General features: G+C 44.9%; 1 protein-coding gene across 2 annotated transcripts; it reads right to left on the bottom strand.

The window, feature by feature from the left end:
- Positions 1 to 1,988: 1,988 nt before the first annotated feature.
- DLST (dihydrolipoamide S-succinyltransferase) lies at positions 1,989 to 24,726 on the bottom strand. Of its 2 annotated transcripts, XM_036262822.1 has the most exons (15): positions 24,597 to 24,726; positions 23,999 to 24,032; positions 21,062 to 21,110; positions 17,265 to 17,320; positions 17,049 to 17,123; positions 16,754 to 16,809; positions 15,583 to 15,694; positions 13,223 to 13,384; positions 12,794 to 12,858; positions 11,821 to 11,918; positions 7,603 to 7,733; positions 5,992 to 6,065; positions 5,604 to 5,687; positions 5,030 to 5,197; positions 1,989 to 3,530 (listed from the first exon to the last, which is right to left on the bottom strand). In XM_036262822.1, the coding sequence occupies exons 1-15, from the start codon at positions 24,657 to 24,659 to the stop codon at positions 3,396 to 3,398; spliced, it is 1,362 nt and encodes a 453-aa protein (XP_036118715.1). In that variant the 5' UTR covers positions 24,660 to 24,726; the 3' UTR covers positions 1,989 to 3,395. The 2 variants fall into 2 exon arrangements, with proteins under 2 accessions (XP_036118715.1, XP_036118724.1); XM_036262831.1 differs by lacking the exons at positions 21,062 to 21,110; positions 24,597 to 24,726 and having other exon boundaries at positions 23,999 to 24,248.
- Between the last annotated feature and the right edge of the window lie 307 nt (positions 24,727 to 25,033).

Raw genomic sequence — 25,033 nt, 5'->3', positions numbered from 1 at the left:
CCCAAGCGTTTAGCCAGAAGCAAGATGTTTCTGGTGTCTGAAGAGCTGGGTGAGTAGTTACCCCCAAATACAATCCCCTCCTCAGGTTTGGGGGCCATCTTTTTCCTCTCAGGACTCACCCTGTCACTGGGGTGTGGCACCTAAGAAACGTCCACCAGACCTCTGCCCCCAACTGCTTGCCTCCAGTGTCTGCAATACCACCAGGTGGCGCCCCTGACACTAATCTCCAGTCTGACTGTGAAGGTCCAACTCTAACTCCTGGATAGAGACCTGTATTATGAGGGAGGCTGGAGGAACTCTGGGGCAGAAGGGATATAGGGAAGCACAGCCTGGTATGGTCCTGGTTTCTCTTGGGCTTGCCCATACCCCTTTACCCTTAATAAAGCCTGATGTTGCCTATGGTGTTCTTTTTTTGTTTTTTTTTGGTACGTACCCCTAGCGAGAACTGAACCCAGGACTCTCTGGTCCGCAGGCCGACGTTCCAACCGCTGAGCCAAACCAGCCAGGGCGCCTCTGGTGTTCTTGCCTCATTAATGCAATAAGAGTCACCCTGTCGGGAGGGGGAGACTAGAAAGATCCCTCAGGAAGCTCCTTGATAGTCAACAGTGAGCTTGGAATCTACTGGGAAGCAAGAGGCAGGGCTGGTGGTGGACCCGAATGCTAGCCTGTGCCCTGCAGAGCAGCTTTGAACCCAAGGGGAAATGCTGGCATGTAGGGGTCACTGGGCTTTGTGGGAAATAAAAGACAAGACTTGAAAGAGGGTCATGCCTGGTCAGAGCCTAGTGGAGCCTGCTCACAAGTCTGCGTCCCTTATGCCACACTCCCTAAGTCAGGCCAGACCACCTCCAACCACTGCTGCATGAAGTATCAGTCGCTTCTGAAACTTCTGGGCCTCATCTACCCAATAAACACTGTACATGTGGTCCTGTGCTAGGCTCTGAGTTTTGAATAATGTGGTCCCAACCCTTATGGGACTTACAGTCTACCTCCTTTTTAAAAAATATATATTTTTTAGAGAGGGAGAGGAAGAGAGATAGAAACATCAATTGGCCACCTCTTGCACACCCCCTACTGGGGATCGAGTCCACAACCTGGGCATATGCCTGACCAGGAACTGAACCAGCGACCAACCTATCATCAGTGCATGGGACAACGCTCAATCCACTGAGCCACACTGGCTGGGCGGTCTACCTCCTTTTGATAAAATACAGATGTCTCCTTTGTAGGTTTACTAGAGAAATTAAAGCTTCTAGCACCATGTACTGAACCTAATAGAAAACTCTGAAATTCACTGAACCCAACTTTTTTTTCTATCTACTAACTCTAATGCTACCCTCTGGGAGCCACTCTTCCTGGGACAGACCTCCACACAGACATGGCGTCACTGGAAGCAAGACCAGCAGGTATGGACTGTGTGGAAAGACCAGATGGTATTTAAGCCTGGAAACCATCATGCCTGTCACCTGAAGTCAGTCGAGGTAAGTTCCCAAGTGTCCCCTCTCCTTCACAGACACTGCTCCCAGGAGTGGTAATCTACCCTCATTTGTCCTTACTGACCTTGAGCCTCTTAGTACAACCTGGTAATCAAGTACAAGATGTGAAATTTTAAGCGTCGCCCCCTCTCCCCAATCCACTCCAGTAATGCAAGCTCCACAAACATGCGAGTGTGTTGGCATCTGTAGGGGCTTCACCAAGGTGGGAACAGTCTCTCCCCAAGAGCACAGCTTGCCAGGCTCTAGTTCACTGAGAGGCCAGGGCACTGTCCTGGCTGGCTGACAGCCACAGTTCCTTTTTCTGTCAAATTCATAGTGTTAACTTATTTCAAAAGTCTGAGATGTCACAGAGTAACCAAAGGGACATTATGTGGCTTTCAATGCCAACAACAATCAGTGCTGGAGACTTACACAACCTCAGTCATCGAAAGGAACACAGCAGCAGCAGGAACACTGTTTGAGAACATTTGCCCTTTAATTTGCATTTAAAATCAGTTTCTTTAAATATTTTAGTTACGAGTTCTGAATAGTGAAGACATAGATGCTGCAGGCACTCAGTACTGGCTCCCATCCCTTCCCCCCACCCCATCCCCCAGGCCTTGCCTCTTTGCTCCAGATACAAATGGGCACACTGCACTAAATGGCTCCCGGTGTCTAGTGTCAGCAGCCTCAGGCCTGAATGCAGTTGGATTCAAAGCAATGAAGCCTGGTAGCCTTCATGACAAGACGTGCACCTTTAACCATGTTCCAAGGAATCCAATGATTGTACCCAGACCCAACAGGCAGTACCTCAGAGTTGACACGGGTCATTTCCCCCTGTGTACTAGCATCTTGGGGCTAGTTTCCACCACAGTCCATCCTCCCCCAGACCTGTGCTCTGCAGAGGAAGAGCTAAGGCCCCACTTCCCAAGGGACAAGATACAGGAAGGAACAGAACTGCTTCTTCAGTCCACGTGCTTAAACCAATGGAATTTAAAAGCTCAAGTCACTCTGAACCAGTCCACAGGAAGCCTCCCTCCCCCCACTCTCTACCAGGCTCGTCATCCTCCAATGCCAAGATGTGCTAGAATCTGCTCTAGATGAGAACAATGTGCTAGATGATTCCTAGCAACCTGGAAAGGCTGGCACCACAGCTATGCGTGATTGTGCAAGAATGGGTCTTCCTGGTATGAGGCTGTGGCAGCGAGAGTGAGGGCAGGCCTGGGTTCTGTTCCCTTGTTTACAACTTATGACCTCAGAGGGAATCTTTCCTCTCCCCCTCAACACTGCCAACACCCCTCCTATCCACAGCCCCTGGCCTGTGCTTCCCGCAAGAGGTAGAAGAGGCATCTTGAAGTCAATGACAGCTGAGAACAAAGGTGCACTTAAGAAGCAAAGCAGCACCTCTTGGCCTGTGGTCAATACCTCCACACAGGTGGACTCGAATGAGAATGTGCACAGCCAGGACAGAAGCTGCTCCGAGCCTGGGAGGCACAGCACCCTCCTAGGCAGCTCTGGAGAATACACTTTCAAAAGACTGAAATTTAATCACATGGTCCCCAGTGGTTTCCCTATAGCATACTGGCACAGGGGAGAAGCAAAATTATCTCAGCAGTGGGCTAATGGAAGAAAGGCAGGAATATTAATGAGCATCCGTGAAGGCTCTCTCTCTCCCTCAAGCCTAAGGAAATAAGATATTCGAGTGTTGGGAAGGGGTGGGGGGAGGTTCAGAGAGGGAGAGAGCCTGATAGGAACACCAAGAAAGACCTGCGACTGCTGGTTACATAGTGCCCTGGCTTCTTTGCTTGAGGCCAACAGCATGTGCCTGTCTGTCACCAGGCTAATCCGGGACCCACATGGGGGCAGGGAGAAGACTGGTTTTCAGTTCCTGCGTGGTCAATGTGCTGGGTGTGTGACTTCCTCCTAAAGGTCCAGGAGGAGGACTCTGGGATCCTCTACTGCTGCCTTGATTTTGCGAAGGAAAGTCACAGCCTCTCTGCCATCAATTAGCCGGTGATCATAGGTCAGTGCCACAAACATCATGGGCCGCACTTCCACCTACAGAGAGGAGAGGTTTAGGAATTTGTCTGTAGTAGAGCAGAAAATCCCGCTGAAGTGGGGAGATGAGAAAAGCACAGTACACAGCCAAGTTCCCAGTTCCTTTCCTACCGGTGTTGCCTGTCTAGAGACAGTGTTTTCAAAGACTAAGCCTTATCCTTAGTACAAAGGTCCCCCTCTTCCCACACTCAGAAACAAAGCTTCCCCAAGAAAATAGGTGTCTCCTCACAACTGCCTTTTTATTTTTTTGTTTGTTTTTTGTTCAGATACAGTGGAGGGCAGGGAGGGGGAGGGGGAGGGAGAGAGAGAGAGAGAGAGAGAGAGAGGGAGAGAGAAACTATGTGAAAGGGACACATCGAGTGGCTGCCACCCACATGACCCAACCAGGGCCGGGGACAAATTGCAACCGAGGTACGTGCCCTTAGCGGGAACCGAACCCGGGTCTCTTTGGACCGCAGGCCGATGCTCTGACCGCTGAGCCAAACCAGCCAGGGCACAACTGCCTTTTTAAACACATTCTGCCCTTTATTCCTGTTTTCTATAGGAAGTTTCCCCTTTAGTTCTGCTACAGTTACTTCTTCAGGGTTATAATTTTTTTTTTTTAATCCTCACCCGAGGACATTTTTCCACTTTTTTGTTCAGACAGAGTGGGAGGGAAAGAGAAGGAGAGCGCGGGAGAAATATCGCCATGAAAGGGACACATCGAGTGGCTGCCACCTGCACGACCAACCAGGTAGGGCCAGGGACAAACTGCAACCGAGGTATGCGCCCTTAGCGGGAACCAAACCCGGGTCTCTCTGGACCACAGGCCAACGCTCTAACCACTGAGCCAAACCGGCCAGGGCAGGGTTATAATTTTTTTAATAATTTACACCTGGGGTCCACAAAGTCTCTGAAATTGTATGCCAAGTTGGGTGTGTGAGCATTTTCAGGGAAGATCTATGCTTTCAGATTCACAAAGGAGTTAGTGACCCAGAAAGATTCAAAGCACAACCTAGAAAACATTTTCCTACTGACTGACATGCCTTGCAGGGCCAGCTCCACACCCCGACTTCATTCCCTGCATTCCCGAGAACCTCTAAGCCTTCTCCTACACTTGGAAGCTCATAGACTGCTCTGCATTACCCTTTCCCCAGGGGCAAGGACCAGGCCTCCAACTGTACCCCACTCCCTGCAGCACCTAGAGAAGAAGCCAGCTGACTGCCCAGGAAGAAGGAGAAAGCTGTCTTAGCTCAATCGTTCTCCAACGTTAATGTGCATCAGAATCATCTGTAGTTTCTCCTTCAAAAGGTCCGACAAGGGGTCCAATAATTTATATTTCTGTTAAGTTCAGATGATGCTGATTTACATACCACAATTTGAGAATCAGTGCCTTAGCTATTAATTAGAAACTAAGAGATAAAACTTATGCCTGACACTGTAGTGAATCTTTCAGAATTAGTATTTAGATTTCCCGCCCATGGCCTAGCTCCTAGAACATTAACAGTGATGGTTCTTACCTTGCCTCCAACGGCCACTGGTCTATCAAAGATGGCATGCATGCCCAGGATGGCAGACTGAGGCGGGTTGATAATGGGTGTTCCAAAGAGGGAGCCGAAAACTCCTCCATTGCTAATGGTAAAAGTACCACCATCCATATCTTCAATGGCGAGTTCATTCTTTCGAGCCTAAAAACAGATTTCATAATTGAAATGTAAGGTCATATGAGCTTTCCTCACCTGGAGGAAGTCCAGAAGGCTCATATCTGAGATCAACATTCCAAGTTCTAGCTTCAACATGAAAGCTGTTCAGTTGAGATGCCTGTGACTAGTGCCCCACCAGAGGACAGGCCAATGCCTTCAGGTCCTGTTCTTTTCCAGCAGGTCTCACTTGATGAGATCTTCAGTCACAAGGGCACACGAAGCTCTGCCAGGTATCTGCCCTTTGGCTCTTGTGAGTGAGAGGCTATGCGCTCCTTATAGAACAAAGGGAGGCTCCAGCTCCCCAGCACTGCTCCCTGGTGAGCCTTGCCCTCCCCGGGCTCTCGTCCCTGACCTGCCCAGCAGCTGATACCCATGCTGCGTTCCACTTTACCTTCTCTCCCAGTTCATTGATGGTTCGCTCAATGTCTGCATAGTTCATAGTTTCCACGTTCCTGATGACGGGAACCACCAGACCCTGATGAAAGTGAAAAGCTGATTTCAGTGGTAAATTAATAGTACGCTCTACAGTTATAACTCCCTTGATTCAAGTCAACTGTCTCCCCTTCCCAGAGAATCTTAATTACTCAATGTGCTTAACAGGGTCTAAAATATTTAGGTTTGACATTAAAAGAATGTGGTATGGTCAAAATAGGTTACTCTTTTACTAACTCCCTTCTAAAAAGATAATTACAGGCATGACCTGTGCCCAGCTGTCTGCTTCTTCACACAAATAAGGTAAGAATCTAAGACCAGAGCCCCCACCTCCTGCCCCAACATACCCGTGGGGTGGCCACCGCAACACTGATGTCAATATAATCCCTATATACCACCTCTTTGGTTGCATCGTCAATCACTACGAGAGAAAACACATGTTACATACAACTCCCAAGGCCTAGGCTAATGAGGTAGTATTTGCATAATAGGATAAAAAGCCACAGTGCTTGGTACAGTGTGGGGCTAATCAATCAGCATGAAAAAAACAGCATTACAAGTAGCAAACTTCTCTTACTCCCATGCTATCCAAGTGTAACATCTCCCAAGTGCCCTGATGAACCTGAGAGGATGAGCATAGGAGCATCTGCTGCTTTCGCAGCCCTCAGAAGGGCTCAATACACTGGCTCACATGTGATAAGTATGCATTAAGTTCTTGTTAACAAGCCCTCTCTTAGCTGAGAACGGCTACATATAAAAAGTGCTCTCAAAAAGGCAAATTAGCAAAGCAAGGGAGGTGCTGACCATCTGCTGCCCACTCTCAACAGAGGGAACAAGGCAGGGGGGAAGGCACCCTGGCCAGTTTGGCTCAGCGGTAGAGCTTTGGCCCACAGACCAAAGAGTCGTGGGTTTAATCCCAGCCAAGGGCACATACCTCAGTTGTAGTTCATCCCTGGCCCTGGTCGGGATTGTGTGGGGAGGCAACCAGTCAATGTGTACTCTCACATCGATGTTTCTCTCTCCCTTTCTCTTCCTCTCTCTCCCTCCCACTCTATCTGAAGATAAACAGAAAAATATCCTTGTGTGAGGATTAAAAAATAAGGAAGCATGGAGGTCTGGCTTTACTACTGCAGCTTGAGAGAGCAAAGAACAGCTGAAAATTTAGGTCTAGTGCTCATGAAAAAATACAGGCTTTGGAATCTTTTCCACAGAAAGTGTATGTTGTATTGTTACATAAAGCCCCCAGGAAAAGCATGTAAGTGACAAAGAGGCCAAGAGAACTCAGAACTGCCTAGTTGTATGGGAGGCTGAAAGACGAGAGAGAGCTGATCAGGAAGCATGAGAAGAATGGAAGAAACGAAGAAGTAAATATATGGGCAAAACAAAGACAGCCCTTCTATAGATCTTCAGGGACACTAGAACTGCTAAAGGTTGCAAAAGTGTCAATGTTCCCTCTCCAAGCTTCCAGGGAACAGAGAAGTGTCTCAACAGGAAAGAGAACTGCTTGTTAGGTCAACATTTCAGTGACGCAGGTGAATAAAGTGGAAGGAAAACGAGCACTGAATCTCCCAATGTGGCCCATCAACCAGAAATCAAAGGTCACCCTGGAGCCTGTGCCAAGTGTGGAAATCAGGCCCCAAGATAACAGTTCTTGGGAAGGTGAGTGCCTGACAGAATATGAGCTTCCACCCTGACATGAGAAGCCTAGAGAGCTGAGCAGGCTGAGAACTTGCAAGCTATGTCTTGGAAAGAGAAATCATTCTGTTTAGTGGGAACAAAGTAATTATGATTCTGTTTCAGGAAGTTGAATCAAGAAGTCCCTGGGAAAGACACTCATGTTTTCACAGGTATGAAATTAAAAGTCTTGGTCTGTTGACAACCATCTTTGTGTCTGTGTGGGGGAGGTCTGTGTTCAGACACACTACCCAGGACCTCTGCGATGCTGGCCACAAACTCACCTGCATTTACTATAGGCTGTTCCTGCAAAGCAAAGGCTGAGGCCTTCACAAATGCCGACATGAAGCCCAGTTTGAGGTTATGTTTCTTCAGAAAAGCATCTTTGTGCCGGGCCCTCATCTCCTGGATGTTACTGTGAAAACACATTACAAAACAAACTGACTATAAATGAAGCCTTAATTTTTACTTTCATACTGGTTTCTAACTCCATGTACACAATTGGGTAAGCTCCCCCCCCCCATCACTCTGTACTGTAAAGTTCAAGTTTTTATTTTTTTATTTTTTTATTTTTTTTTTATCCTCACCCGAGGACATTTTTTGATATTTTGTTCAGATAGAGTGGGGGGGGGGGGGGGAGAGAGAGAGAGAAACATCGATGTGAAAGGGACACATTGAGTGGTCGCCACCCACACGACCCAACCAGGGCCGGGGACAAACTGCAACCGAGGTATGTGCCCTTAGCGGAAACCGAACCCGGGTCTCTCCAGACTGCGGGCCGACGCTCTAACCGCTGAGCCAAACTGGCCAGGGCAAGTTCAAGTTTTTAAATAGTCCACTAGAGGTCAACACAATAACCTTCCTTATTCCTTCACAACACACACACACACACACACACACACACACACACCCACCCCCAAACTGGATACAAGGGAATTGGGTCCAATCTATCTTTAAGGGGGGCTGAACCCTACAAAGGCTCCTTCATATTCCAAACGTCACAGCTTTCAGTGTCAGATATGCACAAGAGATCACACAGCACAGCAACATCCTTGCCCTGGATGAGAAAATGATTTCTAGCGACACTAAAATCATGAGCTATCTACCCTGAAAAAAAAAAAAATGTTTTTAAGCATAAATAAAAGTCCACAAAATAAGCAATATTCTTTTTCTTATTAGAATTACGTATTATTATTTTTTATCCTTACCCGAGGACATTTTTTCTTTTTTTTTTTGTCCAGGTAGATTGAGAGGGAGAGAGAGGAACAGAGAGAGAGAGAGAAACATCGATGTGAAAGGAACACATCGAGTGGCTGCCACCCGCACGACCGACCCGGGCCAGGGACAAACTGCAACCGAGGCACGTGCCCTTAGCGGGAACTGAACCCGGGTCTCTCTGGACCGCAGGTCGACACTCTAACCACTGAGCCAAACCGGCCAGGGCAGAATTATTATTTTTTTTAAACCTGCCCAGCTGGTGTGGCTCAGTGGTTGAACATCGACCCATGCACAACAAGGTTGCTGGTTCGATTCCTGGTCAGGGCACATGCCCAGGTTGTGGGCCCGATACCCAGTAGGGGGCATGTAGAAGGCGGCCAATGGATGTTCTCTCACATCGATGTTTCGTTCTCTCACATCGATGTTTCTCTCTCTCTCTCCCCTTCCCTCTCTCTCTAAAGATTAAAAAAAATAAAAAACCTATCACCACCAAACCTGATTATGACGTCCTTGTGACATGCCTACTATTTCCTAATTAGTGAAGATAAAAAAAAAAAAAAAAAACAGAAAAACTGCACAGGTATATGGGCTCCATGTGAGCAAAAGCAGTCATATACAGAAGGGTATAACTCAGTGTTCTTTCAGACTGACAGAGAATGAATCTACTGACTTTCCCATCTCCCCAGAGTTAGCAGCTCCATCTGCTCATTCCTTCAACAGGTGCCTCACGTATGTGAGGGTCAATGCTGGGCACCAAGATACAAAGATAATAAAGACACAGCTCTTGCCCTTATGATCAGTTTAATGGATGTGGTTTCCTTGGTATTTAGAAAAGTGTGAACCTAAGCTTTTTTTTTTTTATTTATTTTTTTATCCTCACCCAAGGATATTTTTCCATTTTTTGTACAGATAGAGTGGGAGGGAGAGAGAGGAAGGGGGAGAGAGAGAAACATCGACGTGAAGAGACACATCGAGTGGCTGCCACCCGCATGACCAACCAGGGCCGGGGACAAACTGCAACCGAGGCACATGCCCTTAGCGGGAACCGAACCCGGGTCTCTCCGGACCGCAGGCCGACGCTCTAACTGCTGAGCCAAACTGGCCAGGGCTGAACCTAAGCTTTTAAAGTACGAGCAGCAATGCCTACTGAGAAGTCTCTGCAATGAAAACAGCCTTTGTTCCTTCAGGACTGGTTTTTCTACATACATACCACATACATACTGCAAAGTTAGTAGGAAATGGCTTTCCCATCATTTTGCTGAAGGACCCTCAGTATTTATCGGAATAAAGTTAAATTTGATTTTCATCACAGAACTGTATTTCAGGCCCAAATGCTCAATTCTCCCTTTCTCCCTATAATGGCCTAATTTAGCATTAGCATGAAAGATAAGATGATATAACTTTAACTCCCCCTTTCAGGCCTTTTGTTTTTTTAAAAAGGAAGTTTTCCTAGGGGGATTGATTGAGTTTAAATGTTTGTTTTCCTGAGTCTAACCTTATTTAGGGCTAGGATTACCACCCTAAAGACATTACTGGTTCCCAAGACACAAGAGCTGCAGAAGAGGGAAAGAGAAGTGATAAACATCTCTGCTCTCAAACCTGCCCCAATGCTATTGTCTGGTCATTAAGTAGTTTCTATTTCAGAGCTCTGTCCTTGGAGGCAGAGGCTGGGACAACAGGGAGAGGAGAAGGTTTCTCAGAAAGGCCCCTTATGGGTTAGCTGATCAGCACAAGACCCAAAGGGCACTCAATCTAAACCAAATTACTGACTGCAGCAAGACTCCAGGCCATCGTTAAGTGACATCTCGATTAGCTGCTAAAAGGAGATCCAACTATTACTCCTACCTTCCAATCAGAGCTGTTGAGCCAACTGAATCTTTCAAGGCCACAAATATTTACATGTTTTGTCTTAAGAAATTGGGTAGAATTTCAAAGTCCAATTCAATTTGTACACAATTTGGCCCTAATGCACTGAAACCTAAGCTGCAGACTTTGCGATTCATTAGTCAAGGTTCTTCCCTACATCCTATGGACAGGAGAGAAATCTCTGGCTTGAATGACATCCATTTTCCTACACATATTCCTCACAGCAGATTGCTTAAATGTGTCTTGTACTTTCCTGCCTGTATCAAGTCCACACTGTTAACTTGTCTGGAATGACCTTTCTCCACAATGTTACTATGTCAAAATGTTAGTTTGTTCTCTTTCCTCCAAGAAGCCTTTCCTGACTTACCCTCCCTACCCCTGCCCCACCTCAAAAACGAATGTCATTCTCTTTTCCACATTACACTCTTTGCACCCTTCTGATACTTATTTTTCTAGATATTACTTTATGTTTACCCATAGACAATAAGCTCGAGAAGGGTAGGGGCTCTTTTCACTCATCTTTGTAGCCTCCTCAAATACATATAATATCTTATACACAGTAAGTGCTCAAAATATGTTAAATTTGACTACATTCTCTTCCCTAGAGCTCTAGCAATATAAACACAAAAATCTTTAAGAAAATAGGTGAATCAATAATTGGCTTACTATAGAAATGGGTATATAGTAAGTCCCCACTTAACATCATTTGGTGTTAACATTGATAGATTCTGTGACTTCAAGCAAAATGATGCATAGAAACCAATTTTACCAGTCTAATTAATATAAACAAGAGTTAAGTTCCTACAGCATCTCATTCATGTTATAATGAAATTATGTAGAACAAAACTTTATTCAAGGACCCACTGTACTGATTTAGTCCCTTTAGTTAATATTCTAAAGTTTTCCTTCAAAAACACAACTTGTTTTCCATTTCACTATCAAAGCTGGGAAAGACGGAAGATAATACAAGCTTATGCCTTTTCACACACACAATTCTGAGTCGCTCAGGAACATTCATAAGGAGCAGGGTGGGCTGCCCTGGCTCTGGGCATTGGGAAGTGGTTCTCCATCCCAATGCGTGGACCTCAGCATCAGCCTTGTTGGCCTGGTTGTCCTATCTTTCCTTGGCAACTCAACACTAGTCAGAGTTTAAGACTATTATCAGCCTCATTTATCAGAAATCACAAGATTCAAGTATAAAAAGCTAAGCTTTTTAAGTCACAGAGAAGGCAGGCATAGTATTAACAGTTAACGAGAATGAAACCAGTGGGTCACTGTTTAAGTCAATAAGCAATACAAAGCAGGAAGTACCTCTTCCCTGTTAAGTCAGTTTTGGAATCATTACTAGGTGGGAGCTAGGGCAAGTTCAAATGTTCTTCAAGAAAAGGGGTAGGGAGATAAGAGGAATAGAGCTCTACCTCATGTCAATCTCATTGAAAGTCGTCAGCATTGCACATGTATTCTGGGCCTCCTTCAGACGCTGAGCAATGCGTTGCCGCATCCTGTTCATTTTCTCCTGAAAGTGAAAGTAGGACAAGTACTGATAATCTGGGTCTCTTCGGATTAAGCACTCCCCATTTAGTCCGAGGGAGTACCCACTTGCCAGGAGTGGACGGTCAGGACTATTAATATCTAAGAACAATGAGAGCCCCAGGCTTCCTCTTTCCTGTGGCCTTGCTCCTCTGAGCAAGAACGAGGAAACAGACAAAAACTACTCACTCAGATGTGCTTAAAGTTTAACCAAGAATGGAGGCTCAGGAAATGGTTTGATTTAAAAAACAAAACCAATTTATAAAAAGGAAGAGTGTGGTGGTGTAGGGCTAGTCAGCCTAGGGATGGCTCCAGAAAAGGCAATTTCTAGTGTTAAAGATTTGCATGAGAATAACTACTTGTGGAATGGAAACTCACAAACTTCTGAGGCTATAGTATTTTTAGGAGGTATTCTCAGGCAGAGAAACCCACACTCTTGACCATACTTCCTTGAGGTTTCATGTCTGCCCCTGATAGCTACTGCTACTGTGTAGCCCTCAGCTAGGTATCCCGGAAGTATAGGGATAGAGCTCACTAAACCACCTCTCTGAAGTGTGTTAATGCATCCCCTCCCTCCCACAATACTAAGCTACCATCCCTGCAAATAATTTACTCACCCAAGACAATTCAGTGGTAGCACAACATACTAGGAAAAACCACTGGACAAGTGTTCACTCAGGTCCTAGTCCTATCACTTGACAGTCGTGACTATGAACAAGTCATTCCCAAACTCAGTTTCCCTGTCAAGGTCAAGAGAATAAGCAGCCAGCCAATCAAAGGTAGGCACTACCATACCCACACTCCACTAATCTCAACACTGCCCCTCTGCCTCACTCCTGGAAGTGGTCCTTGGATGCTTACCCGATGTTCTGAACGCAGACCTGGCTCAGCTACTGGACGAGCAGCAGTGGGTTTCACTGCAGACACTGAAAACAAAGAGTTGGGTACAGCTGCATCAGGAAATGAGAGAAGCATTTACTAAGTATGTGCCAGTGCTTTCATACTGTACTGTCACTTCATCAAGATATTCTGAGGTATATTAGTACCATTCCCACTTCCAAATGAGCAACCTGCTCAGAGTAGCTAAGCAGCCAAAAGTCACACAGCTGTAAACAGAAAGCTGAAACACAAACCCAGGTTGTTCTGGTACAAAGTCTACAGTTCTTCCTACAAAGCAGCCAACAGAGCCTGTTCAGAGCCATTAGTCTCAGACTTTGCCCTGTGAGGGAACATGACATTAGATGAGATTGTTCTTCTCCCACATAAAGACACATGGGAGTAGAGGCTTACCTGGTTTGCTGGTAGGAGGTTGTGAAGGTGAGGGCACCGGTGGCATCTGAGTGGGTATGGATGCTGCAGCAGGAGGAGGTGGAGGAACTGCCGACACTACAGGTTCTGCTTTTGGGGCTGCGGCAGCAGGGGCTTCAGCTGGCTTGGCCTTAGCAGGAGCAGCTAGAAAACAAGAAAAATAGATGCCATTGGCACTGTCTGGAATGGAAAGAAACCAAATCACCAATACTAAGTAGAGTTTAGCACAAAAGCTCTATCTCCAATCAATTAACAAAAGCTTAGTGGATATATGTTATATATTCAAGGCACTATGAGATACACACAATGATATTAGTGCACATTCCTCTATTCTCCAGGGCTCCTAGATCCTACATCAGATTAACTGAATTCAGCTGCCTCCCTAATTTCACAAGTAACTATTGATCATTAAATTCAGCAAGTACTTTCCAAGCACCTACTAAAGCCCACGTAAACATAAACTTCCAAGGCAATATAAGATGTGCAAAATATGCCCTGGTCAGTATAGCTCAGCTGTTAGAGTGTTGGCCCACAGACTCATGAGTCACGGGTTTGATTCTGGTCAACAGCACCTCAGTTGTGGTTTGTCCCCGGCCTTGATCAGGGTTGTGCTGGAGGCAACCAGTCGATGTGTCCCTCTCACATTGATGTTTCTCCCTCTCTTCTTCTCTCCCAGTCTATCTAAAGATAAATAGAAAAATATCCTTGTGTGAGGATTAAAAAAAAAATGTTCAAAACACATACACATACACAAAACAAAAATAACATTTCTAGTTACGGTAATATCGATAGTCTCAGCTTCTATTTTAACATCACATGTGGAAGAATATTGTTAACTATTTTTTTTAAATCCTCACCTGAGGATATTTTTCCATTGATTTTCAGGTAGAGTAGAAGGGAGAGAGAGATGTCAGAGACACATCGATTGGTTGCCTCCTGAAAGACCTCTGTCGGAGCCTGAGATCAAACCTGCTCTTGACTGGGAATTGAACCCGAGACCCTTTGGTTCTCAGGCTGACACTCTAACCGCTGAGCCAAACCAGCCAGGGTGAATATTGTTAACTACTAAAAGTAAAAGTTTAAATAATCAAAGGTTCATTTAGACGTTTTCATTTGGACGACGCTCGTAAGCCAAAAATCAAGTAATAATAAACTCATATGATTAAATTAGATGTTTATTTTTATTTTACCCACCTGGATATTAATTTCATTTTATATTTAAATTAGAACTGTTTTTTAAAGGAATAAATGATCTTCCCTAGCCTTCTACTGCACATTCTTTCCCTTCTGGGCTTCTATATTGCCCTGACCAATCTCAACAATGCAATCTACCATCTTTCTGCTACACATTTTAACAATGAGAAGGAAGAAAACTTTAGTAATTATAGCATTTAACTGAGAATTTTTAAAGTTATTTTCTTTTCTATTCTCTGACTGTAAGGTCCAGTACATATTCATTTGCCTACTTCTCATTTATTCTCAAAGAAATGACCAATCCTCCCCACAAATGTTATGAGAACAGATATAAAAACACTATACTGAGCCCAGTCGGTGTGGCTCAATGGTTGAGTGTTGACCCATGCATCAAGAGGTCGCCAGTTCGATTCCTAGTCAGGGCACATGCCCAGATTGTGAGGCCGATCCCCAGTGGGGGGGGGGGGGGGCACGAAGGAGGCAGCCAGTCAATGTTCTCTCTCTCATCGATGTTTCTATCTCCTCTCCCTTGCTCTCTCTCTAAAAATCAATTTAAAAAAATTTTTCTTTAACTAAAAAAACACTACACTGAATTCTTCATAACAGACACATAACATATTGATTCTTCTCACTTTAGAACAGTAGCTCTCAGCCCTGGCTGTGTATCAGAATCTCTTACAGAGCATTAAACGCACATACCCACACACACGAAAAAATATGACAGATAACCAAGATCTTGTAACCCAGATTTAATATATCAGAATTCCTGGACCATGGAGTCTAGGCATTTGCATTATTTTTAAAGCAAGCTTCCATGTGATTCTGATGCCAGGGTTGGGAAACAAGCAAACAAACAAAAACCTGTCTTTAGAATCTTCTTGATTTTTATCATATCCTTAAAGAAAAGGTCCAGCATAAGAAATATACATGGAAAAAACAGTATTACGAGGTTTATTTTAATACCTCTTTCTTCTAAAACTTGACATTTAAAATTCACATTATATAAATACCACCACTTTTATTCCTTCAACTAAGGGTAGCTGGAATGCCAAATTGTCTTTGAGATATCAAGGAATTAGCACATTATGCTCAGTCCTAATTCCTAGGGGCAACACTGAAGACCTTGAAAACTAGGAGAACTCCTTTACCGCCAGTTTTCCTGAGTGTGAAAAGAGGAGTGCCTCCTTCTACTTTTCCCCCATCGGGTACCAAAAGAGCTTCAATAACGCCATTTGCTGGTGATGGAACCTGCACAGATGTCTGAAAAAGGAAGACAGACAGGGAAGAGAGTCCACATTTTACTCAGCATTAGAAAATTGTACAGAATCTCAAATATGAGTCACAAAAGTTGCAACACATATACAAGACAGTGCATATAGAAACACCAAGGCTACACTTTCAGGATAAGAGTATGACAAGTCAATGCTATTGTGAAGATTCACCCTTTCTCAGAAACATTAAAGCAACATTCAGTTAATGAGTTTCCAGATGATACTTGAAAAACACCATGCAACAAATTGTGCATGCACGAACCTGCACGCGCACACACACACACACACACACACACACACACAAGCACAAAGAGCTACAAAACTATTACTAAAATATACATAGTACATACACCTATTTTTAAAACATGCAATACCAGACTATTTTAGCTAGGGGTACTGACCTCTTTCCCCTTACACTGTCAAATAAAAAAAATGACAAGAGCCAACACAACAATAGCTCTCTGGTGTAAATGAATCAAAATTACACCTTTTTCTTTTTTTGTCAGATTGTCAAAAAACAAATTTTTTGGTGTGTAGCAGAATTTTAGTAGTTTATGTGTGCCATGAGATTAAAAAAGTTGAAAATCACTGACCTAACAATCTAAAATAAAACTTTTAAAGCTTTATTTTTAATGAGCTAGTCCAACTTTTTTTTTTTTTTTTTTTTTTTATCCTCACCCGAGGATATTTTTCCATTTTTTTGTACAGATAGAGTGGGAGGGAGAGAGAGGAAGAGAGAGAGGGGGAAACATCGATGTGGAAGAGACACATCGAGTGGCTGCCACCAGCACGACCAACCAGGCCCGGGGACAAACCGCAACCGAGGCACATGCCCTTAGCGGGAACCGAACACGGGTCTCTCCGGACCGCAGGTGGACGCTCTAACCGCTGAGCCAAACCGGCCAGGGCGCTAGTCCAACATTTTTTTACTGTGTTAGAGTCAGTTAAAAATTATCTTTAAACAATAGTTAAGGCCTTACTTCTTTCATTAGGCTAAGAAACCAAGGAGAGATAATAAAAAATTGGCACTAATATAGGACAAGCCTACCTTGTCAGTTTCAATCTCACAAACCACTTCATCTTCTGCAACTGTGTCTCCAACAGCTGGAAAGATAGTCAAAGGCTATCTGTCAGGGATTCCTCCAGTAGCCACAAAATTCCCTTTGGCAGGTATAAGACCCCCTTCCTACAGGGCTAGGGCCAAGGCCAGAGAAAGTATGTTGCATGTAAAGAAAAGGGTAGAGTCATAGGTTCAACTGATTATCACACTGATTATCCTTTGGGGGATGGGGTAAGACAGGACTTTTAGGAAGTAAACTTAAGTGAGAGGACACTAATCTTACCTTTCTCCCACCTGACATCCCCTTCTGTGACAGATTCTGCAAATGCTGGGGTTTTGACTGTAATCACATCATCCTCTAGGAAAAGAGAAAAAAATAAAATCACACATAATCCATGTTTTTTCCTTTTTAACTTTTTTCAATTAAACTCGGACAACTGTTCTCTTCCCATTAAAACTCCATTCCCAAGAAGGTAGGGAGCTGAAGGCAGGTACTTACTGCACACAGCTGTAGTTCTGAAGAAGCGAACACTGAAGACACTACTATTGTTAATGCTAGAAAAGAAACATAAAAGTAAACTCCTTTAGCAAATGAACCACTCACATTTTAGGCACCATGGATCATCTTCCCTTTAAACCAATGATTCCCAACCCAAGGGTGCCCTCAGTGTTACCTGGGGGAACTTGGCCAGGCCCCACCCCCTGAGATTCTTACTTGGCAGGTCTAGAGCAAAGCCTGGATAGCTTGAGTGCCCTAAGTAGAGAGCTCACTGTGTAAGTCCAGGACCCTATTCTGCAGTGAAATGCCAATTCTCACAAAATAGACTTACATTTGATTCTTTGAAGAAAAAGATAAGCATCTTGATCCTTTGCACACTCACAAAAGGACTTATCTTTCTGATCAGGTTTTCTTTTTTTTGTCTTAACTAAATCCAAGTAATATAAATTGCACACCCTTGGGATACATGCAGTTATGCCAAATAACAAGGATATTTCTTTTTGTAGGACTTCAGATTTAGATTAGATAAAGCAGCTAGATGAGACAGTTAACTTGGAAGTAAAATAAAGTATTATTATGCAAATACATACATACACATGCTCACATGATATCTCCAACTCCATTTTGGACTCATTAAAGAGGAACCTCAGCCCTGGCCGGTTTGGCTCAGCGGTTAGAGCGTCGGCCTGCGGTCCTGAGAGACCCGGGTTCGGTTCCCGCTAAGGGCGCGTACCTCGGTTGCAGTTTGTCCCCGGCCCTGGTCGGTCGTGCGGGTGGCAGCCACTCGATGTGTCCCTTTCACATCGATGTTTCTTTCTCTCTCTCTGTTCCTCTCTCTCCCTCCCGCTCTACCTGAACAAAAAACGAAAAAATGTCCTCGGGTGAGGATTAAAAAAAAAAAAAAAAAAGAGGAACCTCAAAGACCAAGGTAATTTTTGATATGGTACTAACTTTAAATAATGTAAACCAGAGAATGATGTCACTTTGTATGCAGAAAAGCATTAACAGTGGTTACCTCTGGAGAGTGGGAGGTATAGATATACATATGGTATCTATGGTTATGTTACATACAAACACACTTTGGGAGAGTGATGTGGACTAATGGGGACTTCCACTTTCTACATTTCAGGACTGTCTGAATATTCTATACCAACTACCTTTATAATAGAAAAAACAGATTTAAGTTGCCTTTTGGTATTTTTACCTTTATAATATCAAAATAACTATAAAATCTACATAGAATCAAGGAAAAAATGTATGTTTATTAAAAAAACAAAACAAAACAAAAAAAAAAAACCAGCCCTGGCCGGTTTTTCTCAGTGGTTAGAGCGTTGGCCTGCAGTCCTGAGAGACCCGGGTTCGGTTCCCGCTAAGGACATGTACCTCGGTTGCAGTTTGTCCCCGGCCCTGGTTGGGTCGTGTGGGTGGCAACCACTCGACGTGTACGTGTCCCTTTCACGTCGATGTTTCTCTCTCTTCCTCCCACTCCATCTGAACAAAAAATGGAAAAAATGTCCTCGGGTGAGGATAAAAAAAAAAAAAATACAGAACACACAATGTTCTGTGTAAAGTTTATAACCATGTATAAGTACATGATCTAGGCAAGAACCAGTGTGTAATATACAAATGCAGACTGCTCTGTGAGGACATCCAAGAACCTGGAGCACTGGCCATCTCTAGGAAGAGGAACTTGGTGGTGCTGGAGGACAAAGTCTTCTCATAGACACTTTTTACTTTTGAACCATGTAAATGTATAACCCAATGAATAAAAACATAAAGCCAAAAATAGTTTTACAATAAAAATTCAAAAAATAAAGTGGGTACCTTATATTCACAGAAAAAGATACACAACACAAAAAGTTATTAGATTAGGGTGATAGCCTAATCTAATGCATAATCTCACCTCTCAAAGTTTAGGATTTTAAAAAGTAACTTAGGCCCTGGCCAGTTTGGCTCAGTAGTTGGAGCGTCGCCTGCAGACCAGAGAGTGCCAAGTTCGGTTCCCACTAGGGGCACGTACAAAAAATAAATAAATAAAATAAAAAGTAACTTACCCCTGGCTGTTTTGCCCAGTGATTAGAGTGTCAGCCCTTGGCAACCAATCCATGTGTCTCTCTCACATCAGTGTTTCTTTCTCTCTCCTCCCCTCACTCCCTTCCACTCTATCTAAAAATCAGTGGGAAAATATCCTCATGTGAGTATTACATCAACAAGGTAATTTACTTCCCAATAGTTATTTGTTGTATTTATTGCATGGAGATTTGTGGTTGCTCCAATTTTTGCTGAAAAGTATGAGCCCGGCCGGTGTGGTTCAGTGGATTGAGCATCATCCCATGGACTGAGGTCCCAATCAGGGTACATGCCTGGGTTGCAGGTTCCATCCCCAGTAGGGGGTGTGCAGGAGGCAGCTGATAGATGTTTTCTCTCACACATCAATGTTTTTTTCTTTCCCCCTCTCTCAAAAAAAAAAAAGAAAGAAAGAAAATATATTTTTTTTAAATGTAAGAAAAAGTATTAGACGTTCACTGTTGAATATTAGGAAATAGCAAACACGAACAGTTATAATGGGATTATACCAGACAGTAGAAAATGGAAATCATTTTGTAACCTGCTTTTTCCCCCACTTATCATAGTGACAACATGTTAACATGGCATAATTTAGCCAACCCCTGCTGTTTGGCCATTTGAGAGAAATCTAGGTATACCAGGACGTCTTCAGTATAGATTCCTAGAAATGGAATTGCCAGGTCAAAAGGTACACACAGTTCAAAGACATATGAATGCCAAATTGCCTTCCAAAAATAACACAGGAATATATACTTCTAGTACTGAGTGCATCATTTTATTTTATTTTATCCTTTAAAAATCCCATTGTGATGGCCCTGGCCGGTTTGGCTCAGCGGTTAGAGCATTGGCCTGTGGTCGAGGGGGACCTGGGTTCGGTTCCCGCTAAGGGCACGTACTTTGGTTGCAGCTTGTCCCTGGCTCTGGTTGGGTCGTGCGGGTGGCAACCACTCGATGTGTCCCTTTCATGTCAATGTTTTTCTCTCTCTCTCTCCCACTCTATCTGAACAAAAAATGAAAAAATGTCCTCTGGTGAGGATGAAAACAAAATCCCATTGTGATGCATAGTGAAGAAGAAAGCTAATCTGCTGACCCTTCATTTTGAAGATTTTCCCTGTAGAGAAAGTAGCTTGCTAGCTATTTACTAGGTAACTAGAGAGCATCCTCTTACCACCACCTTGAAAATACTTAAAAGGCAAAGTAACATTAAGCAACATTCATAAGCAGAAGTTAATCTGAAACACACATGGGTGGCCTTTCTCCAAACTTTGCATTATGCAATAACAGCATTCCTTCAAAACTAGTCAAAGTTCCAGGACTCAACAGACTAGTCTTTTGCTTTTACTGTTTCTAAACTATAAATAACTATGCTACATCAAGAGGATGCTCTCAATCTGCACAGTAAATGTAACCTCCAGCCCTTCCGCAGCACTTCTATCCAACCAGAATACTATTTAGGAACACCCTTCTATATCTATTAACCATAAAGAGAGGGTTCCAACTCCACTTTCATTATAGTCTAAACACCTTAGAACAGGCACACTCCTGATCCAGCACTTGACATGGGGCTGAAGCTCAAGGTACATCACACGTCATAAATTAACATCAAGGTTAGGTCTAGGGACTCAACACAACCACCTAGAATTCTAGACCTGGAAATCAGTGTAGAAAGCAAATGGTCAAATTTAGAAATGCCCCATGGCCACATAACTGTACTCCCCAGAGATACTTACACAATCTTCCTGCTGTCAGGGTTACCTGGTCCCTGACATAAGGAGACCCCTGCAAGAAACAAAACAACTCTTACCAACAACTCTTATCTTATACAGGATACCTGCTGGGAATGGAAAAGAAGTCCGTTCACACCCTAACTCCGAGAAAGAGTAGGATTAACTATTGGTAACAATATAATCTTGATCACAGAGTCCTGCTTCTCAAAATTTTCCACCAAAGTAACCATAATGGCAGACAGCAACGGGTATGCGGGGTTGAGAGTGGGTATGTTGTTGAGGAGAAAAGGGAAGAATTCTAAGGGCATAGCCTGAAGTAGTTTTATATCTTATTTACCTTAAAATTCATAAATTTTCATTATCCCTATACATTTTCCTAATATTATGTCTCTACTCCCCAAGTCTTCAAATACAATTTGAAGATACATAATGGCTTATCCTGTAACCGTGCATAACCTACTCTGAGAAGCAGTGAGAATGTTTGGTCTGGGTTTCTGTTTCCCTGGTTACTTAAAATGCACTGAGCTGAACTGAAAGTCTTATCGCCTAAACCTAGCAGCAAAGACTGGGCTATTTTCAGCCCAGGGTCTCCAGCTTATCCTCATACTGAGCAAATAATTATCCCTCCTCTAAGTTTGTCTCTTCCTGAGGTCTTCTAGTCTGGTAACACTCAACAGGTGGGAGCGCTTTATACCCCACAATCCTTATCCCAGATAACTAACTCCCCCAACTGATAACTAATCATTACAGCTGCCTCACCTGAATATGTTCTTTCATTTTTCCAATCTATTAACAACCCTTTCTGAATCACAGGTTCAGGAGACACCAAACAGGAGACAGCTCTTTTGCTCCCACCTCCCCACAAACATCCCCATGGTTTCAGAGTCAAATAAGTCACCAATGCCCAGCTGCCAATAACTCTACAGCACAAATCCCAAGTATCATAGCATGTCTTTGAACTAGGACAATCAGCAGCACATACTGATTTTTAGAACCCTGAATCAAAATTTAGAGTTTGTCCTATAGCAAGTTTCACTTGCATGGTGCTTTAGGGTTTAAAAAAAGCTTTCACATAATGACCTCATTTTGATTTTCGTGTCTCACCACTCCCTGAAGTGGAACAACCGTCTACCACTATTCCCGTTTTATATAAGTAGGGCTTCCGGAGGTTAAGTTGATAACCCAAGGTGAAGCCCTGAACCAAATGCAAACCCCAAGTACAAGGCTCTTTCCAGCCAGACATGCTTCCTTTCCATTTCTATGACAAGTCAAGTCCCTTCCTGCCAGAAAAATTTTGCACAAGCAATTCATTTGGCCTGGAATATCGTTCTCTTGGATAACTCCTATGTATTCTTCAAGGGTTGGCTTAAATGTTACTTCTTTGGGGAAGTCTTAACTAACATTCCCACCCCACTCTCCACCTTCCCAAGCTGGGCTACATCATTACACTCTCTCATTACACCCTGCACCTCTTTTTCATAGTAATCACAATGTAAGTACAAACTAATGTGTGCATAAAGATGTATCTGCTGTTTCTCCAACTAGCACATAAGACCCTTGAGGATAGAGACCATCTGTATTTGTCACCTAGCACAGTGTCTGGCATGTAGTAAACGATCTGCTAAGTATGTTAAATCAGGCTGAGGAGTCAGGTAGACCTGGCTTGACCAATAGTTGGATGAATGACCTTGATCAAGGGACTTAACCTCTCTTAGCAGTGGGTTCTGCATTTGTAAAATAGGGAATACTTCTTGTACCATCTCTGAATTAAGTGAAAAACGCACAGAAATCACTCAAAACACTGCTTGGCACAAAGAAAGCCCACAACAAGATCAAGTCATTCAACAAATATTTATTCCAGGCATTTAAAAAATTATTGGGGCCCTGGCCGGTTTGGCTCAGCAGTTAGAGTGTCGGCCTGCGGTCCAGAGAGACCCAGGTTCAGTTCCCGTTAAGGACACACACCTCGGTTGCAGTTTGTCCCTGGCCCTGGTTGGGTTGTGCGGGAGGCAGCCACTCAATGTGTCCCTTTCACGTCGATGTTTCGCGCTCTCTCTCTCTCCCCCTCTCACTCTATCTGAACAAAAAATGGAAAAGTGTCCTGGGGTGAGGATAAAAAAAAAAAATTATTGGGTTAAAAATCTAAATTTCTTTTCCTTTTTTTACATTTTTTGTTCAGATAGAGTGGGAGGAAGAGAGAGAGAGAGAGAGCGAGCGCGAGAAACATCAACGTGAAAGGGACACATCGAGTGGCTGCCACCCGCACGACCCAACCAGGGGGGCCGGGGACAAACTGCAACCGAGGTACATGCCCTTAGCGGGAACCGAACCTGGGTCTCTCTGGACTGCAGGCCAACGCTCTAACCGCTGAGCAAAACTTCCAGTAGTCTCTGCACCGTCTTCTATCTCATGCCACTCTCTCCTTTAACCAAAATTTTCTGGCAAAATCACCTTTTTTTCAGTTCCCAAACACTGCTAAACTCTTTCCTTCCTCTCAGGGACTTTGTACATGCTATTCTCTTCCCTTCTGCTGGGCTGGCTTCTATCAAACTCTCTGGGTAACAGTTTTAATGCCACCTATTAAAGAGGACTTTTCCATCCACCTTCATTTGCTTTCTTCTCAGCTTTTAACCAAAATCTGTGATGGTTCATTTGCTTAGTAATTTGCACTTTGTACTTCCCACTATACTGTAAGCTCCAGGAGGGCAATAATTTTCGGTTGTTATATCCCTAGTGAGTAGCTAGCTAGTGCCTGACACGCAGTAGAAACTTAGTAACTATGTACGAAATGAATAAATTATAGTGTTATTACTAAATAGCATTTTGTTTCACTCCTATCTATCTGAACATAATGCGGAGAAACATAGGCACCCCAATTTCCTCACATGCTCCTCTGCCCAGGAGGGAAGCATTTTAGGTGCCGGCAAGGGCAGAACTTACCAGGCAGGGAACGTCTCCCTAGAGGGCAGTTCCCCTGTTGAGAAAGAAGACATTATCGACGTCACCTAAGATGAAAGGAGGGGAGAAATAGTTTTTTCTCTCAAGTCAAGACTCAAAGCTAGCCAGGTGCTGGTGACAGGTGAATCTCGTGACTCCAAGAGGAAAATGCAACAGCCACGGCTCTCAGTCTCAGCTAGCACACTGGGCCTGCCAAACACCTCAACTTCCCCACGGCAGTGAGTACCCACTGACTGTAACAGCAGAGAAGGGACGGGCCCAGGATCCCGTCGGGGGACTCGTGGCACCTCCTCCCGAACTCTGAGCTCGAGTCGGGGCGGGCGCGGCGCCTCAGCCCCGGCACGGTGGGTGGGGTACAGCGGGGGACAGGGCGCCGGCTGCCTCGGGAAGGCGAGGGGCCGCTGGGCTCCGCCAGACGGGCCCCAGGGCAACAGCGGCCCTGGGCCACCCAGCCCGCGGCCTCTGCGTCCCGGTGCCCTTGGTGTCCGGCCTGGCTGGCGCGCCCCGCCTCTGCCCCCAAGCAGCCCGTCTGCCCACCGGCGGGTTTCTCACCCGCCGCGGCCGCGGCCCCGGCCCGTACCTTCTGGAAGGCGGAGAGCGAACGGCTGAATGCCCGGGACACGCAGCGGGACCGGGACAGCATCGCGGCAGCGGCGGTGGCGGCGGAGCTGAGGGCGGGCGGACACCGGATATAGGGCCCGGCAATAACCGGAAGTGGGGCGGGCCGCGGCACCCGCCGCACGGGGAGGGGTGTTCGGAACGAACCACTGGCGGCCTGGGGAAAACGAAGAGCAGCGCGGAGCGGCCCTCGCCTCAGCCCAGCTGTGCCCGCGCGTGAACCCACACCTGTGGGTGATCTGGAGCCTGCTTCGCTGCCTGCCGGCCTGGGCCGGTCCTCCCGATGGTGCCTACGACTGCCGGGGGACCAGGGTGTCCCCGGGATCCCACGCCCCCCGGCCTCTCCGCGCGGCTAGCTCAGAGCTTGGCGCCCTTCTCCGCGGGGACCCCGGGGCACCA

The sequence above is a fragment of the Molossus molossus genome, unplaced genomic scaffold (genome assembly GCF_014108415.1).
Source record: "Molossus molossus isolate mMolMol1 unplaced genomic scaffold, mMolMol1.p scaffold_m16_p_1, whole genome shotgun sequence".
Taxonomy (NCBI): Eukaryota; Metazoa; Chordata; class Mammalia; order Chiroptera; family Molossidae; genus Molossus; species Molossus molossus.
Note: the sequence above shows the minus strand (reverse complement) of the source record. Positions and strands in the feature narration are given on the sequence as shown.